Below are 20,233 nucleotides of genomic sequence, written 5' to 3' on the forward strand. Positions count from 1 at the left end.
AATAAGAAAGAAGAATTAGAAAAAGAGAGCAGATCATAACTGTCAAAAGTCGTTGGAAGTTCATGAGTCCGGGCATTCGAAGGCCTTTGGATTTGGTGTGTGGATGGTCCTGATCTGATGGCGTTAGGGAGATGCCCCTTAGTAACTGTAGGGGCGTACTCTAGTTAGGCTGAAAGGAACTAAGGCTATTCTGACAATCAGCTCTCACACCACTATTACACAAAGCCACTTCTTGCAGTTATATAGCTCATTGATTAGAAACATCAGTTGCTCTCACAAATGAGCCAGGAGGAAAAATTTCTTCATGATCAATGCAAGTATCATTTTATTTAACAGTATAGATTACAACATAGGAATTGTCATGGGTATGAAGCCTTCAATATCCATCTGCAAGCATCTACCAATAAAAATTAATATCTGCTTGTGAGATTCTCTCAGTTGAATATAATTAACTTTGCTGAGCTTCTCCATCTTGTATGATTAACATCACATAATGCATTCTTAAGATACAAACTGTGTTCTTAAGTGCTTGTCAATTAAATGTTCTAAAATTTCATGAAACAAGGAAAAAATAATTTAAACATTGAACCTTAAATTAGAAGTTTGGGGCATGATTATTTTAAGTAATAACTCTAATACTTGAATCAACTTATGATAAGGGTAATATTTTTATCTCCCAAGCACCAAGAAGAATTTCTACCATCAGCTTTCTTTTAAAACTGGAGATATATCACAATTCTCATATTTATTTTTTTTCCTACACAGTATGAATTATTAGCAGTGAATTTCAGATGAGTAAAACTTTAGTTTTGTTTCTGATTAACAGAAATTCTAGGGTTACGAGAGAGAAGTTATCTTCCTTAAAGTTTAGCAATGGATAGTCAACTGCCTATTTTATTTACTTATTTACTTATTTAACTTTTTTTTTTTTTTAGATGAGGCAACCCTTGGTTGACCTCACAGATTGCAAGGACCTTGTCATCTTACAATCCCTTACTTTTTATTCTTTTATTTTTTACACCTATAGCACCTGGTCTTCCTAGGTGGTCTACCCATCCAAGTACTAACCATGCCTGACCCTGCTTGGCTTCCGAGATCAGACGGGATCGGGCTTGTTCAGGGTAGCATGGCCATAGACTCAAATGCCTATTTTAAAGCTTAGAATGAGTATGACAGCTAGATGTATTAAAGATAAAAAGATATCCTACAAACTTACTAATTTAAAGTAAATGCGAAGAGGGCTCTTTCTAAACAATCTAGCACCAGATCTCAGGCAAACTGAAAACTTCCAATCCAGGAAAATTTGCTTTAGTATATTTCCTATATTTAAAAATATTTCTAGGATAAATATTTCAACCTGCGACTGACAGCAGGCTTGCCTTTGTGTTCTGGTTTCCAGAACAGGCATTAGAGTTCTTCTCTATAACACATAGTTGCTTTCTTTCTCACTCAGGTGAAAGGGAGATTTGTGGTTCAGGGTCACAAAGAAAGGTTTGGTTGCAACCGATGACTGAACAGCTACTACTTAGGCACTGTGCTCTCTGCCATGAAGAGGACAAAGTTGTAAATAAGGTCTCAACTTCTGTAGTGGTTTGTAATTTGATTGGTGTGATCACTAAGGGACCACATGAGGCAGCCTACGAACTTAGGCTGATAAATAGTCCATTCTTGAGACTGTCTGAGCAAACCTTCGCACCCCAACCCCACCCACCACCACCACCCAGTACACATTCTAGCCTTACAGAGCCCCAAATTTGCTTTGAACCACACCCATTTCTTACAGTCTACCAGGAAGCCAGTGGTGGCTTGGTGGGCAATGAGGAAAGCGGGAAGGGAAGACAGTAGATACTTTATTTGAAAATAACTGTAACAGCCACCCTTTATTGAACACATACTCTGTTCTGTACCATGAGCTTTACCCCCACCGTCTGTGCTCCTCAAATCCATCCTAGGAGGTTGGCCCTCTATTCTCTTTTGTGGGATGATGACACTGAGACTGAGATAAGTAAGGGGAATAACCTCCGAGTTACTTCAGGTTAATGTCTGAAGGGGCCTAGGTCCTGAGGTGGGCGGAGCCCCAGCTCGGGCTCTTTCATTGCACTAAGCTCTCCTGAGAGTGTGGATCCAAAGAGTCCATACTGGGGGAGCTGGGGAGGGGAGAAGGAAGTGCAGGAAAGTGCGCTCTGCAGGGAAGCCTGGGTTTGGACAGGGGGGAAGCGCCACAGACATAGGGGTTTGGTATTTTTATTTGCTTTGAATCACCAAAGATTTATGAAGTCATTCTCCATCTAGGCACCAGCATGCTGAAGTTCTCTTATTCCTACTCAAATTTTGTTTTATTTTTATTTTCTAGCGAACACCTGGCAATAGCAAACAGCTATAAGAGAGATCAGCTAATTTGCTCTTCCAAAGGTAGAACTGACAGTCACATGGAGGTAGTCCACCAATTCACAATGCTCTCTTCAAAATAAGTATATTTCAGGCACATTGAAGGGGATGCAATGAGAAGGACAGTATCAGAGGCTTTAATATTAGAACCACTATGCGCTATGAGCCCTGCTACATACACCTGTTCACTTAAACCATGCCCATTTCTAGAATGAGAATTTGGGTAGAAATATCCAGCCAGAAATGCAATGGGCAATTTTAACTTGAACTTTTCATCTTCGCACTAAGTCAAGCTCATTTACAGGATTTGAAAATTAGAAGATTCGCCAAGTATCTGGTATGTTGAGAGCAAATAAGAACGGTAATTCTGAAACACAAAAGGATACAGAATTCCTCTGAAAATAATTTTCTATCACTATTTAGATTACGACAGGATATTTGGGGGGTTACGACAAGATATTTTAGTTTTCCACACTTTCTGCTCACCCACATTTAACAATTCTTTGTCTGATTTCATATTTATTTCTGAGATTTGGGGGAGGGCTGACAGCCAAGTGGCAGCCTTAAGTAGAAGGCAAAAAGCTGCAAACAGAATGAAAAGAATGGTTTCAATTGTAGAACAAGAAAGCCCCAAAGGCAGAAAATGAGGATTATGGGAAATGGGAGAGAAGGTTATAATGAGAAAGACTGCAAAATGAAATGAAGAAAAGCTCAATTATAGGTATGTTAAAGGCAGAAATTCTCCCAAAGAATAACCCTTTTAGACATGTGCTTGTCAATTATAGCAATTCTGTGGCATTGCACCCTTTAAATGAAACAATCATTCGACTAAAACATGCTGTGAGAGATTAACATGCAGTGATTATAATCAACAAATTGCCATCCAATAACATTCCTTCCTCACACTTAAAAAGCTATCTGAAGTACATGCTTATACAAAAAAAAAAAAAAAAAAAAAATCAGGTCTTTTTTCTATTTTCTGATAGGATACTCAATTTTGCTTGAGGAAAATGTCACAGCATTTCAAAACACAGACAAGAACATCTGATGATATCACTTTAAATCTATCTTTAAATCTATCGACTATGTGTGGAGATAATACATGGAGATCTTTGCAAAAGACAAAAAGAGAGAGAAAAGAGTGTTTTTCATCCTCTGACATTATCTGCAACAGCTTCAAGTAATTTCAGTTGCTGATATTACAGTAAAACTATTGTTTTGCTAAAATTATTAGATTGTCAGTCTCATTACCAACACGATATCTTATCTCCATGAACTTCAGAATCCGTTGTTCTTCCCATTTGCTGCTCCCAAAATGCTTGACTTACATCACACATTCGAACAAGTTTCTGGTAGTATGGCTGGGCACTGAGAAAACCACAAGTGTTTCTGCTAAAGTACAATATTAAATATGGCAATAGACCCAAACTCACTGAGAAAATATAGTACATTTTAAAACTTTAGGATTTGAGGGCAGTATTTTCTTTTTAAAGAAACAAAACTCCATTTCCCTTTTGAAAGGACAAAAAAAAGAAAAAAGAAAGAAAAAATTCACAAGAACAAAAATCAGCACCAAATAACTGAGAACCTGTGTTATAGAGATTATAGATTACAGATAGAAAAGAAATAGGAGTAGCAGCCTTCATTTTTTAAGGAAATATATTGGGGAGAGACTATAAAGACTAAACAAAACTATCTTTCTCAAATTTATTTTTATGAGAAAAACTACAAGTTATACTGAAGATTTGTGTTTCAAAACAACCGCCGTCCTATGTCTACATTAAACTTAAGCCAATCTTATTCATATAATAATAAAACAAAACTATTAGGACCTCATAATTCTATGTGAACTTTGTGACTTATTAGACAGGGCCTTTATATTTTATATTTTAAAATATTGTAATTTTACAGATTCTGATTCTTTGAAAATTAATGATTCATGTATATACTTATGGCAACTCTCAGTGTACAAGAGTTATTTATTATTTGTAAAAATTTATCCTCCAGTCACTTTGGGAAATTAGCGATGTACTTAACTACAAAGAAATACCTAAGGTTTTCACAGTAATCTATCTAAAAAGATAAATATCAAATTGGGCATCTGAGGTGGAGGGAAACTAATTTAGGAGAACCAAATATGATGTAAATAAGAGAAATGAAGCAAATAAAATGTGCAAATGTGAATAAAGGAGAAAGTCCATTCATTTCTAAATCTTCCATACTGGCTGCAGTTTACATTAGGGGGGTGAGGACAATGGAAACACAAACTGGCTCAAAACAGTCCTCTTCCGTTGGCACCTTCTTAATCAATAAGCCTTTCCTTACTCCAAACTCTGATGTTTTGAGTTTTGGCCTTCTGAAGTTTTGGCACATGAACTTGGGTTTGGTAACATCGCCACCAGGACTGACTTTGCAAAAACAAGCAGTCACATGTATACTTTATTTAGAACATAGTGTGAAGGAAATTTTCAAAACCCTCTGTCTCCCATCCAGGCTCTAGGATAAGGTCTTTCCTCTAACCCATCAGAAAGGGGTTGATACTTTCCTTAAAAGTATTCAAAGAAGAAAGATCCCCAAGTTTTTCAAAATTCTTATAATCAGGAGCCTTAAGATGTAATTTTTCTAAGGTGATTCTTGCCCCTTGCATATTTCATTTTCCATGTTCTACATTCAGACCCTTTTGAAATTGATTTCCCATAGCCCTGCATTATTGTAGCTTGTTTCCGGTGTGCTCTTATATTTGACCTCTAGGTATTGGAAGAGATCATGTGGAGACAACATGAAAATGATGCAATTAAAAAGATGCATTCCAATGATCCATTCTCACTCTAAATAGGGACTGTTTCCCCAAAAAGCATGCAGTATTCCTACTTAGAGCTTTATCCTTTAAATGTCTTCCTTTGCCCATTGGTTATGCTTTAATGAAAACTTCCACATTTCCATTATTAATCAGTGCATGTTAATGACCTTATGCTTCAGCTCTGTCTCACTTCATTTCACCTTGCTTCATTACCAACACGAGTATTAATTAACCCACAATCTACTGGCAGTGTAAAAGCATCAGTTCCCTTGTTATCCTGCATAACATGGCATGCTCGAAGGTGGTGTAAGTAGATTAGTCCAGGAGATGAACACTTCGAATGAAATCCACAGTCGAAATCTGATTTTTCATCGTTTCTCATGTGAGTGGTCTGATTTAGCGTCAGGTGGAACTAGGACCTCTTCCCCATACTCCATTTATTCTGTAACCTTCTTGAAGCAGTTAGCTCACCGAGCAACCATCCTGCTCACAGCTGGAAACCAAGAAGCAGGTCTTTGTGATGGAGATCAGATGGCTTTTAAGCCTCTACTAAAGCACCTGATTTGGGGTTTATAGCTAGAATTGAATGGTAGGTTTTTACTTCATTGATGTCTTTTATCCATGGATCTAGTCATTAGACAAAAAATGATCTCTGGGATGAAGCTAGTAATATACCTGGGTTCATTCTCAGATTCAAATGATCACTCTATCCTTGAAGCAGCTTAGTTCTTCCTTAGCTTCCCTGTCCATTAGGTGAGTATAAATACCCTGTACCAGGATCCATCCAACAGAGAGGAAGTTTAGATAAACAGAGTGGTGTCCTGAGTAAGCTTCAAATCCTGGCTCTCAAATCAGGAAGGGGCCTCAACTGTCACATAGTCTAAGTCCTCTGCTTCCATAAATGAGGCAACTGACAAGACAATGTCTGCACAATTCTAATACCTCATTGCTCTGTCAATATGCTTCAATTATGGCAAATACATTATATTCTCCATATGAGTAATTAGGAGAGAAGCTAAGAGAACTTCCAAAAACTCACACCGAACCAAAAGAAACAAAACGCATAGCGCAAAAATGATAACAGCAGAGCAGAAACCATATATATTCTCATGTGAACACTTTCACTCCTAGCTCTCTGAGAGCTCCTGGGTGACTTTCATTGTCCCTGTGGATTGCTGTTTCAAGGGAAAACAGGCCTTCATTGAAAGGTGGTGGTTTCCGTCAGCCTCTGAGGCACACGCCCAGGGAAGTAGGAGCTGGTGCTAAGGAATTTATTTGGTCTTTTGCTGATGTGTTTATTAGCATGTATGCAAACAAAATTAACCTAATATTTAAAAACTGGCTGTTTCATAAAGTTGAAAAGGCCTCAAGTAGCAATGTGGTCCAGTTATTTGTCTCTGAGAAAGCTACAACCCCAGGTCGAGATGGTAAAGGGCTGATATGAATCATTTCCACGGATGCCGGGGTAGCTGGTACCGTTTGGAATACCCATACCTACTTCACATTTCTTTTATTTTTTTTTCTTTCTTTTTTTTTTCAATTAAGTCTATTTCCTTTGGTTCTGAACTTTGTTGAATAGACAAGTTTCATGTTAATTCTCTAAAATACTTTAGCATATCCTCTAGTTTCTTTATTTTTAAAGACATGTGAACATAGTTATCCTAAACCTGTAATGATATTGGTTATTTAGCATCCATCATTTAATATCCATTATTTCCCTACTTTTTTTTTTTTGTCGGACTCCATCCACTAGAATGTAAGCCCCATGAAGGTAAGGAGTTTGTCTATTTTATTTATAGCTGTACCCCCATTTCTAGAACAACACCTACATAGTAGAAATTGAGGATATCTATGGAATGAAGGAATTAAATTTTCCTAAGGTAATCATTCATGTTATGTAGAAATTGAATAATGAAAAATGTACAGTTATATTTTATTACAGAAGCAGTGTATAAATTTACAGGGGGATGGCTGGTGTAAGAGATAGGGTACAGTAATTTCATCACCAGGAGAAAACTGCTGCTTTTCTCCGGCCATAGACTGCTTCTGAATATCCAAAACAGCTTGGTAATAAAACTGTACAAATGGATTTTACTAGAGAGTGATAAATCAAAGCTATCCTTTGGAAATGTTATAGCATAATTTCTCAAAAGAACTTAAAAAGTTTCCCATCGGACAAGGTTATATGCAAACTTACTTAAATCATCGCCAGGCATGGCCACTGAGCCTTGGATTCTAAGCTTCCTACCCCATCAACATTCTAACTGCAAACATGAAGCCAAAGAAATGCAGTAGTAACATAAAGTAACATGAAGTTAGACCAAAGAGCAAGTATGACTTGCTCCAGGTCTCAGGCTGGTTTATGAATGGAGCCTGGATCTGGGAATCAAGGCTTCAGAATCTCATTTAGTACCTTTCTATTCCACTGTGTGCACTGCATTTTCTCCTTCCTTAAAATATTATTTCTTTACAGAAGTAAACATTCTTGGCTGCGAGACCTAAGGATCACCAAGAGATTTTTGTAGTGGCAGAACTCGGGCAAAATTCCAAATGGGTTTAGTTCGTATATCATCATCTCCTCTAAGAGTTGAGAAATCTAACAACTGTGTATCCTCTGTCTCCTCTGATTGTTTCCTTTTCTCAAGTGGATGGAACAGCAGAGCAGGTTTGTGAATTCTGACTTTCTCTGGTTGCAGAGGCTCCAGTGGACATGAGGCTGGACAGTGGACATGAGGCTGGACATAAGGCCCTAGAAAGGGAGTGGGGTAGGGAGGTAAAGGAAAGGCGGAATGAGGTCCCTAACTCTCAGAGGCAGCTATGTATCTACTAGAAACTTGGAATACATCTTTAAGAAAAAGGCAAGTGAGACAAAGTCTGTGTTCTATTTCAGTGGCTCTCATGCCTGGCTGAATATTAGCATCACCCACAGCGCTTTTAAAGCCCATAGGCTTAGGCCCAACTCAGGTCCACTGAGTCAGAAACTCTGGGTGAGACCCGGGCATTGGTATTTTTTTAAAAGTGCTGCTAATGTGCAGCCATAGATGCACCTGCTAGTCTCTCTGTTAAATGACATCACAAAAATAAAAAAAAAAAAAGATAAATGCAAGATAATTTGTGTCTATATTAATTATACGAAATCATGGAGAAACTTACTACCATCTAAAAATTTCTGTGCCTACCCTTAAAAGCTCCAATTCTGCAAAAGCCATGCTGCTGTAAGGTAAGTAAGATCTTGCCACCTGCAAGAGAAAGCCAGGAACAAAGGCACCAAACACCCTACCGGAATCCTAAAAGGTGAGGAAATCAAGGGAGAAGTTCACCTAAATTGTCTTCTATCTTTCCAATGATCAAGACAAAAGCATTCTTAATTTTTCTTCATAAGAAATATGTATAAAGTGTTTATGACAGGCGTGGTGCTGGCGGGAAAGGAGATTTTTTTAAAAAGTTAATAGAAAATGAAGTGCCTGTCCTAGCTTTCTTTACTCAAGGCTCTGTCAGTGCCATAACACCCTAAAAAAGCATTATGCTGGCTCTGGAGAACGACTTTTGGACTCTATCGACTGCGCGAGACACTTCCATAATACAAACCAGGTACTTTCATAGAGGTTGTTGCCTTGTTCCCAAGAAAATGAATTCACTACTTCAATGGCATTTCCCACCTACTAGGTGCTGCTGAAAACACACCACCAACACTGAGGCATCCGTGACACAAGCAAAGCAGGCAGAGGGGACATTTCCATACCGAGCACACGTTCCTAGAACAGACTGAATGATACAACCTCACGCAGTGAAAAAGTCAGTCACACCTCGAAATCAGGTCAAGCCTAATAATAATCAGCTGGCAGGCTTTACCTTGTCCTCCTATCTTACTCCCTGTTTACTCGTTTTTCTTGGAAACCTGTAATCATAAGGGCGTTTTCATCGAAAAGATGAATAAAAAATAAGGAAATGTAAAAAAAGAGGGGAGCAAATAATGCATTTCCTCTGCTGTTTTTCCTAAGGTCAACCTGTCAGAATGCAGATTTAGAAAGAAAAATCAGTAAGAAGGTTATTCTCTACATAATGCATCCAATACAGAGTTTCCCCCCTGCTTCAAAACAGAAATTATTATTCCTAGAAGAATTTCTAACAGAACACACTTCATCCTTTCCAGCACAGAGGAAAGGCTCAGTAGGAGCAGCAACCTCTGCAGACCCTACAGCCCAGGGCTGGCTGGTGCGAACTTGCTCCTCCATCCTATCTCCTCACGATGCCTTGTTTTTCTTCCTTCTTGCCTTCCTTGTAATTCTCCTGGGCTGGGAATGCCCAATGATGTCTGCCCTATTTCTGGGAAAAAGAAAGATAGAACTGCTCGATTTTTCTCTAACATTCCAAATGTTTCAAGTCAGAACCTGAACCTTGATAAAAAAGGAAATCTTTGAAAATAGTTTCAATCATTCTCCATGTTCACAAATAGATATCCAGTTACCAGACTCAGTCCACTTTAAACTATGAAGACTCATTCATTCATTCGTTTATTCCACAGACATTCACTGATGATTCCTTGTGCCTGGTACTACCAGGGAAGAAAGATATGCATATAGGGGATTATGAAAATCAGCATGGTAAGTGCTGTGTGGATCTAATCATTCAGGAAAGTCATCAGTAGGTTGCTTTAAAGCATCTTTTTTCCACTTGCGTGTTAACATCAATTTATAATCTCTTCGATTTGTCCTTGGTGATATAGAAGGTTTCTCCTCTTGGGCCTTGCACCTACATTTTCACAACTAAGTGACTTTTGTGGAAAAGAGACAGGAAGTCACTTGCATCTCTTGCCTGGTTATCTTCCCCAGCCTCTGGCAGGTACAGGAATGTAAGAATCCAGGACAGGTTCATCCCAGCTGCACCCTCCCATGCACCCTTTTCTCCTCATCGGGGCCATGTGGACGACCACCATATGGCCCTAGCCAGCCTCATATGGCTCCAGCTCCCTAAAAAGGGCGCGTAAGAACATAAAAACACTGGGGCACACTTGTATTGCAGCCCCTTCTCATTTTCCTCCATCTGTCTCCCATATGTTTATGTGACTCTATTAGGCTCTTGTACACATAGGCCTTTTTAACGAGGGTTACCAGCTTGGCCAAGATCAAGACCTAGAATTCACCCCTGTCAGTGATGAGGGGCCTCCATTACTTTAAATATGTGATTCATTTAGTAGTCAAACCAGAACAAACTCATAACCACCTTCCTTCAATTTGTACATAAACTGTATTTTATCTCATACTTATGATATTTCTCTTAATTTTATCAACAAAACCCACATAGTGGCTCTTCTGTTGTATTTTCTCCACGGTGCGACATGTGGAATTTTGAAGAACTGCCTGCGACTTCCTCTTAGGTGTCCCTATTACATACACATCGATGACTCTTGAAAGTTAACTTTTTCATTTTCATAAAATTCTCCTTTTGATTGGAGAAAAAATTGTTACCATGTTGCCCCCTCGAGTATCTCTGCGATAATCTGAAGTTTGTCCTCCACTTACTCTAAGGAAATGAGTTGGAATGAGGAGAGGCTGACCCCAAGGGGCGTTTTCCTGCCCTGCTTAGGTCAAGACGCTGAGTCCTGGTCCTCCCTACTTTGCTGAGCGTGTGGCTAAAGTGACCTATTTGATCCCCGTGTTTGAATATTTGAGAACTGAGAAAAAAGTGGAATAACCGTCACTAGACACCATGTACAACACCATTTCCCAACAGGAGGCAACTCCTGGCATTAGCGACAGCAATCAGGGTGATTTCTCGTTCCCAGTGTCAGACAGTGGGGACTTTTAGTGGGCACCTGGGCCATCTTTCACGAGAAACTAATGACAATGGAAAAGAAAGAAAAAGGAAATCAAGGTAGGCCTAATGTTGTCTTTAGTAATTTCTGTTCTTATCCATAAGACCTAGACACAAAGTCTTGCATTATGGAATTGTGGCGCTATTAAGAAGAAAGCAAGCATTCAATTCCCCAAAACCTCTATCCAAGTTTAAAGGTATCCTCTTCATGGCAGGTAATGTGCCTGTAATCTAGACCCAACCACCTGTGTAATGCAGTAGTCTGGTAATCAGTACACAGAAAATTGTGGCCAGTTCCATGATGATTATCTCTGATGAAGCGGAACACAGGAATAGTACTCAAATGCACAAAATATTAACTGACTGACATACAAAAACAGCCCAGCAAATGCCACAAAAATATATCTTTCTTTTAGCTTGTTTGGGCACAAATAACAACTATTAATTATCCTCCCAAACATATATGCAAAATAAGTTTTTTATTTGAATTTTGAGATCAAATAAACAGTAACATTACTTTAGGATACCTGATTAGATCATTTTGCTTTTTTTTTTCCCCCTTACCCACTTACATATTTCACACACCTTTGTTTCTCTTAATGCCCTTTATAATGCAACGTGGAGCCAGACAACAATTATGTTCAGACAAAACTACTGGGACCCAAAGAAATTCTTGTTCCCGCCTAAGTTGTCATTTCACAACCCTGTCTGCATGGGGAAAACCTAAGGAGTTGCTTCGTACTATAACCCAAAAATGCCTTTTACTGATGCAGCCAACATACTGCAAACCATGGGCATCACAGGTACTGTGGTGGCAGCAAAAAGTACATCTTAGTCAGGGGATCAAGTTATACATTTAGGGTACAGCCAGAGGCCTATTCATTAGAATAATTGCTCCAGGCTGGAAAGAATGACAAATACTGGTTAAGAAAGGCAAGTACTTACCCTTCTATGGAAAAGAAAGTATGGACAGGTCATTCTGTAAATGCAACGTTAGTATTTCCGAATGTGCAAGGGTGAAAAAGCTAAATGGGTATTTTGCTCCCAGATTAAAGAGAAAGGACAAGAAGTCTGATCAGTACTACAATGAATTATAATTCCTGGTCTGAGAAGCTGAGAGGGTGACGTTCTGCACAGCAGGGCGTGCTCCGGGCAGTTTGTAAACCACTTGGAAAAAGGCAAAAGTTGCTGCTCAGCTTCTAGTTGCTGAGTACTTGCATTTATTGCTGACATTTTGGCTGGTAGGCTACTCTCCCCAGCTCGAGTGCCTCCCGCAGGTCAGGTGAATGCTTGCTAACCCCCAGGCTTTGTATTTCTTCCCATTAAATGAACACTGGCTATTGAATGCTGGCTTCTTGCCAACAGCCTTTAGGTAAGATTTGGTCAAAACTGCCAAAGAAACAAGCACATCTGTCTTAGTATCGTTTTCTTTGTACAGCTACTTCCCAGTCAGCTGCTTGGACCTCCATGTGTCCATTTACTGGATTTAAACAAAACAGCACGGGAGCCCAGGGGGAGGGGCACAGAGCATATGCTCTGCCAGCCCACCCTGCCTCCGGCAGCAGTGGGAGCCTTGTCCCTCAGGAGTCTGACAAGGGCAGCCACCACTGAGAGTCTGGAAACAGGAGACACCTCCTGGTCTTACCTGTTTCTTTGTCCTGGACTTCTTCCAGGTGCAAGTCATTCAAAAGGTGCTCCAAAATCTTCTCCGGGGTGCCGGACACGACCACGTATCTGTCAGAGATCAGAGAGTCCACTGAGTCATCCTCGGTTGAGGACTGTGAGCGGCTGCTCCATCCATCGTCCTCATCCTCCTCGTCAATGTACTTGAAATAAGGCACATCGAAGGTAGGCAAGGGCAGCTCGCGGTCTGCGAGCGCCGCGGAATCCTTCCTCCCTAAATGCGGGTCGAAGACCCTCAGCCGGGAGCTGCCCATTGTGAAGGGCTGCTAACAAAGGCATCCCCTAAATGCTAGAAGATCTTGGCCATGTCTGTCCTTTCACTGGGAACTGAGTCCATCTGGCTGCTAAGAGCTCTGCAGTCAGCTAGAACGCTGGAGAGGCGGAGAAAAAAGGGAGGGAGGGAGGGACGGGGAGGCAGGGAGAGCGAGCGAGACGGAGCGAGGGAAGGGAAGGCTGGCAGGGGAAAGGGCGCGGGAGCGCGAGCCTCAGAGGGCACTCACCTCCAATCACCCTCCGAGCTGCCGCCCAGGGGGGCCGGGCCGCAGCTCTGCACCTTCCTCAGCACCAGGACGTCCTGCTCTTGCTCCTGAACAGTAGTCACTTCATCATCCTGCTCCAATCGGGGGTGGGAGTGACGGATGGAGGAAGGAAAAAGGAAGAGAAGATTAAAAAAGAAAAAGGAAAAGAAAAGAAACTAATGTTGCATTTACTCGAGTTGCTTCACACCTTAATTTCTTTAAACATTCAGAATAAATTAGGAGTCTGCTCGAGAATCTCCCTCTTGTCCAGTATCCAGGCTCAAGTTCTAAGGACCCATAGAGCATTAGGGAGACATATATACTTCAAATAGAAGAAAAAAATAAATAAAGTGGGGATAAGATTCAGAGAGTTCATTTTTAAAACTACCTGAATGATTTGAATTAAGGAATCTAAAGTTCGAAGTTTAAAAAACACAACATACTAATTGCATGTGTTTTCTCATTTACCTAGTTAGCACTTATTAAACAATCGTCATATTTCAACTGGAAAGTCATATAAAATATTTAAACACTAAAATAATGAGCAAGCCATATGAAATCGTTGTAGTAGACATATATCATATTCATTTCCATCACTGCTTTATTTAAAAGGTGGGCAGCCCAAAACTACCCATTCTATCATTCAGTTCATTTTTTTCCCCCCAGAGTTAGATGGCCTTCAAATTCATCATGTACTTGTTTTGCCGGAATACAAGCAAAAACAGACCTCTAGTTCGACTCTCCTCTAGGCTGAGATTTGGGTGTCACGGGTGAGTGCACTGACTTTCTTCACCTCAGTCCTTTTTAAAAAGGAGAGAAGGCTGAACAATCATTCATTTCTGCACACACAGCTTCCACAGCCCGGAGCCAGCACGGCCCGCTGACGTGGCTCTGTCGGAGTCGGGCTCACCGCTGACCCAGCAGTGTGCGGCCCTGCGAACACGCCCGGAGTGTGTCCTGTGAAATGCTCCTGATGCGTGACACCCAGTGAGTGTGAGAGAGCCTGGGAAAACCAGAACTTTAAAATCCACAGAAGAAAACCTAAGCTTCTGTATTTCTGAGGATTCGAGTAAAAGATTAATGGAAGAAAAGTGGACAGTAAGTAAGCTTCGCCTGAGAAATGACGTCACCTCTTGAAAAGGGGAAACATATCCTAGGGTTCGTAGAATGTTTCTGCTACTGGCAGAAAATCCTACCTATAATTAGGTACGGACATTAAAAATAAAACAAACAAAAAGAATATTTCCCGCCCCAATAGATAACACGTACTATGTCTTCGTGCCTTATTAATCAGTTCCATAGATCAATCAGGGATGTCAAGGTATCTTATTCACCTTTCATAAGAACTGGACAGCATTCATCTTGTTATAATTGCCAACCAAAGCAGTGATAAAAATTATGCTTTCAACTCCCAGGGTCCTGATTCCTAAGAAAAAGTAGGACCTAGTCATATGAGACTTCTAGGATCTTAAAAACAAAAAACAAATATTGGTCATTCTAAACAATACAATTTCAGAATGATTCTTTTTAACCTTTCGTGGTGAAATATTTTACTATGTAGAGCTGATGTATTACATTTCAGCAAGGTCAGACATGCAGTTACTGTGGCAATTAATGTTGGATATTCATGGTTAAATTCCCCAAGGACAGCAGTGTGACTCCTGTAACATGAATACCAATGTGTAATTGCTATCTTTCATTTCTCCAAAGAGGTTCTTTTGTTATCCAAGTGAAATAAGCTGGCTGCAGAGAGGGGGCATATATTGACAAATAAGAAAAAAAAAAAAAGGCGAAATGTGGATCTGGGATACTCAGACACACAGAAACAAATAATTCAGTAAACAGTAGATATGAAAGGACAAAAATCTTTCCCCGGTTTTCCACTCTTAGTAAGCCAATACTCATTTTATACTAGCCTGCTGTCATTCTGAAGTACATTTTACATTCTACGTGTACGTGATATATGGCATTATTAACTTCCGCAGGCCATGCACATACATATGGATGGGAAGGGCTTCTCCAGTGTCTGTGCAGCTAATACGTATTACAAGACTGTGCACAGAGCAGCCACAGTCTGCTGGGCAGGGGAATAGCTGAATCATATTGATGTACTATCAATAGTATCTTATGTCATAGTGATAGTTTCCATTTCAAAAACCTATTAAAAATAAAGAAGAGAAAAAGCAGAAAAATCAATGTATAAAAGGAGATGTAAGTTATCTAAAATTGCCATGGAAACATAATACCCCTATGTATTATATCTGGCTCTAAAGAAGAAAGGTTAAATTAATGTCTCCCAACCCATATACCCTCACCTAACTTCTCTTCCTAGGTACCATGGGTGGGTATGAAACTTTATTTCAGTGCTTGCTTGGTTAAGAATAAAAGCACTTAGAGGACTAGTGGCAGAAAATATGTTTAATGACGAATAGCTCATGAAATGCAAGTAAAGCATTAAAACACTTAATTCATTCAAGAAACAGTGAGGGTCTCCTTCGGTAAGATGCCAAGTGGCAAGTAGGGACGAGTAAGACAAGTACTCTGCCCTTAAATGACAAGTTATTAGGCTCCATAACCACCTAAGTCTAACTTGGTGAGTGTCCTAAGACGAGGCCAAATGCAAGAGACAATGCAAAGCCGTAACCCATGGGATTCAATGGGACAAAAATGTATAGAGAAACTGGCTCCGGTGAGACTGATGAATCTAGTTTCAGACAACTGATGTGTTAGTTCTGATAAGGCATTGTGCTGTTGATGTTTAGCGGGCAGGTAGAAATTAAGAACTAAGCCCCCTGGATGGAGGTCAAGAACAGAGACAAATTTGTGAATTATTCAAGTTTGGGGAGTAGATGAGATTGTTAAAGGGGAACAGGAGAGAAGGGGAACTATAAAGATGGGGACAAAGGAAGCAAAACAAAAACAAAAACAAAAACAAAACAAAACAAAACAAAACACAACACAGAAATTTGGGGGAAGAGGTAGGGAATTAGAGTCATGGAGGAAACCTACTCACAGAGATTATGGAAAAGTAACACCAGGCGGAGACAGGAGAACCTGGAGGGCATTCTCAGGAGTTTCGCAGGAAAAGCCTGGCTGCCGCTATAAAGTTTACAAGATGGTAGGTCTAAGAAAGAGTGATGACAAGCCCACTTCAGGCCCAGTGGTGGGAGGAGACGTGTTAAGATGCGCGTGAACGGGGAGGACGTGGACAGACCGGGAAGGTCATGCCCGGGAATGGCATCGTGAAGGAGAGCAGGAGTCAGACTGAAGAGGCTGTGTGGCTGGGAGGCAGTGAGGCGAGGGGGTGCTGAGAGGAGGTGGCAGGACCAGGAGCGCAAGGGGAGGGGCGAGCCTCTCAAAGGACTGAGACTGGGTCCTTTCAGAGATGCCCACGGGGAAGAGGATGGGTGAAGATTTAGAATGACGTTAGAAAATGAGGAAGCTGAGGTAGATCATATGAGGTGGCGTCTACCTTCTTATTGTAGTGGGAACTGAGACCATCTTCTGGAATCGCGGGGTGAAGTTGGTGGCTTGAAGAGAATGTTATTAGAAAAATGGCTTCAGGAGGTGCCACAGGGGACAAACAAGTTATGAAAAAAAAGGATGGCCAGGCAGCTCTGTGGACTCCTGAGGGTGGAAAACACGTGTGTATGGTTTTATGCCTTTCTGCTGAAGTGCTCAGAAAAGTCGAGGGGAATAATAAATGACAGCTCACCCAGGAGAAGGGCCTGGCAGAGGAGACAGCAGCAGGTAACTCGGGGAGGGATTCTGGGCAGCTGTCAGCGCACCAAGAAAACAGCTCATCACCACATGGTGTCTGTCTGGTTACGGACAGAGTGAGCCAAGAAAAAAGCTGATAAACTGGGGAATCATGGAAGGGCTGAGAAGAGTCCCCACAGGAGCTAAGGGAGCAGGCAGGTGGAGGAGGAGGAAGCGGGCGGAGGCTTTGATCCAGGAGGCAAATGTGTATCTGAAGGAGGGCGGTTCAAAGTGGGGAAGGCTGAGCAGGAGAGGAGCAGCCCCTGGCATCGGGAGCTGGCCTCACGCTCACGGCTGGGCCCTGCCGTTGCCCTGTGGAACATCACCGATTTCACGGAAAATCGACATCAGACAAGGCCACTCTGTGACCAAAAGAGAACAAAACAAAAACACGGCCACTCAGTAATCGTATCTGAATATAGCCAAAACATGAACACTCGCCAAGCCAGAAAATACCAAAAAGCCTGGAAAATACCAAAAAGCCCAGACTACTGCTTCCTTCTCAATGACAGCTTTAATTTTGCTCTAGTCCACCTTCCCTGTGGATGAGATTAAAGACATTTATCTAGTCATAGACTTAACGCATTTCCTGACAGCAGCTAATCCAGAGCGAAGCCCTAGTTCTTTAAACCTTTCCACAAATCACCTAACACAAACCCAAGTCCCATAAGCCCTTTCCTCAAACACCCTCTTATGCTGAGCTGCCCCACGGTACCTCATAGTGTGAGGTCTTTGTCATTGTACCGGGAAGTAAGCCCAGCCTGTTCAGCTACAGGTGTGTTCCTGGTCATCTCTGGCTAGAGGACATTGACAAGAGGGACCAAATGCTGCCCTGTCATTGGTATGGAGTGGTGCAGAAATGGTGGTTCTAGGCGTCAAGGGGAAAAGCGTTTCTTCCTCGGGGTGACGAGAGAGTCATATACAGGAATGTTCCTGAAAGTGATTGCAGGGAATGGGGCTCAGAAAATGATGAGGTAGGAGACAGAAAATAAAGCTACTGAAGATGACCTGGGCAAGTGCCACAGACCTCGGGAGGGAAGGGACTTCCGTAGGTACAAAATGATGTGGACAGTGAGCTGGGGAATGAGGTGTATGCCCAACGGCACCATGCTCCTTCATGCCTTTGTCCATGGAGCTCGACCCTGGTTAGAGCATGCTCAGTGGGAAATCTCCCCTCTCCCCAAGACTTACTTTAGCCCCCAGATCTTCAAAAACCAGTTCTTTCCCCTATTCCCTGATAGATGGGAAGAAGAAACTCCAACAATAAATAGGTGTTCTCAGCTGAAAATCGGGGAAGATGAGTGAGCGATGAGGGGGGAAGCTATTTATTCACAGGATCTCGGGACCTTTGGACAGAGCCCGTGTGGGGTATGGAAACAGAGGAGGCTCCAAGTTTCCCTGCTCCTCCTCTTTGTTTTATTCTGTGGGGAGCAGCTCTGATTTAGTCTCTTTTTCCGGCCACATTGCCATCCTGCCTGTGAATTCTGAATGAACGATAGAACCAGTACCTTTATTTTAGATTAACTGCCATGATTGTGATCAGCTTTTGTACTTCTAAATCAAACTTTTTGCTTTCATTTATTCACATAAAAGACATACTTATTTTAAGATGAAAGTACCCATATAATAACAAAATTTTGATTTTTAAAAAAAGGTGAAGAATTAATGTTCCCAGTTTAGCAGGGCTCAACTTGTACTGTCCTGAACCACATTTCTGACTATATTTACATTTTCACTTATCACCAGCACTAGCAAGAAAAAGTGACAACTAAGGGATTTCTCAGCCCCGCTGCAATTGCCACAATTACTTGCCTACAATCAGAGATAATGGAAAATATTCCTCTCCCAAGTACTCACAGAAAGCAGCCACCAGCATTTTCCATGGCCTCATGTTCTTGCTGCTCTATGAGCATAAACTCTCACAAGCATGCTTAACTGGGGTTCACTGATGGGCTTTAGGGACTCAGAGAATCCTCTGAAAGTAAGTAAAATTGTTTGGTATAGGCACATTTTTCTAGGCTGAGTAGAGATCTAAATCTCACTGAAGTCTATGAACCCCAAAACGTATGAACCATTCCATATGATGGAACTCATTGATCACCTCATCTTCTTGGATAAGTCTCCTGCCACTAATACCTTCTATCCAGATGAGATGTCCAAAGAACCCTGTCATGACCTCCATCACACTGACCCTATGCGCTCCCTCTGTGTTCTCTACTAAATGATGGCATCTTGAGGGCAGAGACTTCTATTTCTCTTCCTAACACATAGCTCAGGGCCTGGCACAGAACATTCACTTGATCAGTTTTTCTTGAACATGAAAACTAATGAGCAAGCAAGAGGGTGAGTGAGTGAACTACCTTTAAAAGGCAGAATTCTGTCTCACATGGTTCGAAGGTTACTGTTACTACCATTTTCCCTCTACCCTCCATTTAGTCACTTTCCTATTACAAAGCTCATCACATGAGATCACTGTGTTTTGGACTTGAGTGTTATAATTATTCCGTCTGTCAGAATTCTACCAAATTAAACCCCCCATGCAACTAACATATAAGAGGCCATGTGACGAACACGACGCCAGGAAGGCATTCACTAAATGGTATTATACCTTAGTCTAGGGTACATGGAAAAAAAAGGGCGGGGGGTGAGCATGAACAGGTCAAGCTGTGGGCTAAATTGTGAACTGAGGAAGATGTGTGTTTTGTGCCCTCTAATGTCCCCTTCCTGCTCTATTTGGCCCTGACCAGAATCCTCAGCACTCCCCATGTGGCCCAGTGCTCCATAATCAAACCCGTCTGGAGCAGGCAGCACCAGAGACCCTTTCAAATGGTGGGCACAGAGAATCACCTAGCTCGATGCCATGGCGTCGAGAAGTCTTTTAGTAGCACAAGCCACAATGCTGTTTTCCCTCAAATTATTGAGCACAGAACTCAAGATGCTGACTTATCTACAGGAACACATTTGCTGTGGGCTGAATGTTTGTGTCCCCCTTCCAAAAACTCGTATGTTGACATCTAATCCCCAGTTGTTGGTGTATGGTGGTGAGGCTTTTGGGACGTATTAGGTCATGAGGGTGCAGTCCTCATAAATGAAATTACTTCCTTTATAAAAGAGGCTCTGGAAAGATCCCTCCTTCCTTCTGCCATGTGAGGACACGGTGAAGTGATGGCCATTTCTGAACCAGAAAGTGGGCTCTCATCAGACACTGAATCTGCTGGTGCCTTGATCTTGGACTTTCCAGCCTCTAGAACTGTGAGCCATGAATTTCTGT

General features: G+C 41.4%; 1 protein-coding gene and 1 pseudogene across 1 annotated transcript in view; both read right to left on the reverse strand.

Annotated features, from left to right (window-relative positions):
- The window catches only part of RAPGEF5 (Rap guanine nucleotide exchange factor 5), a 201,137-nt gene that overhangs the window by 50,999 nt on the left and 129,905 nt on the right, over positions 1–20,233 (reverse strand). The window contains exons 10-11 of the mRNA XM_016159524.2: positions 13,186–13,295; positions 12,648–12,736 (exon numbers count right to left, since the gene is read on the reverse strand). Of these exons, the coding sequence (XP_016015010.2) occupies positions 12,648–12,736; positions 13,186–13,295 (199 nt within the window). The remainder of the gene's footprint in view (positions 1–12,647; positions 12,737–13,185; positions 13,296–20,233) is intronic.
- On the reverse strand, positions 1,019–1,138 carry LOC118610947 (annotated as a pseudogene).

The sequence above is a fragment of the Rousettus aegyptiacus genome, unplaced genomic scaffold (assembly GCF_014176215.1).
Source record: "Rousettus aegyptiacus isolate mRouAeg1 unplaced genomic scaffold, mRouAeg1.p scaffold_m13_p_13, whole genome shotgun sequence".
In the NCBI taxonomy this organism is placed as follows: Eukaryota; Metazoa; Chordata; class Mammalia; order Chiroptera; family Pteropodidae; genus Rousettus; species Rousettus aegyptiacus.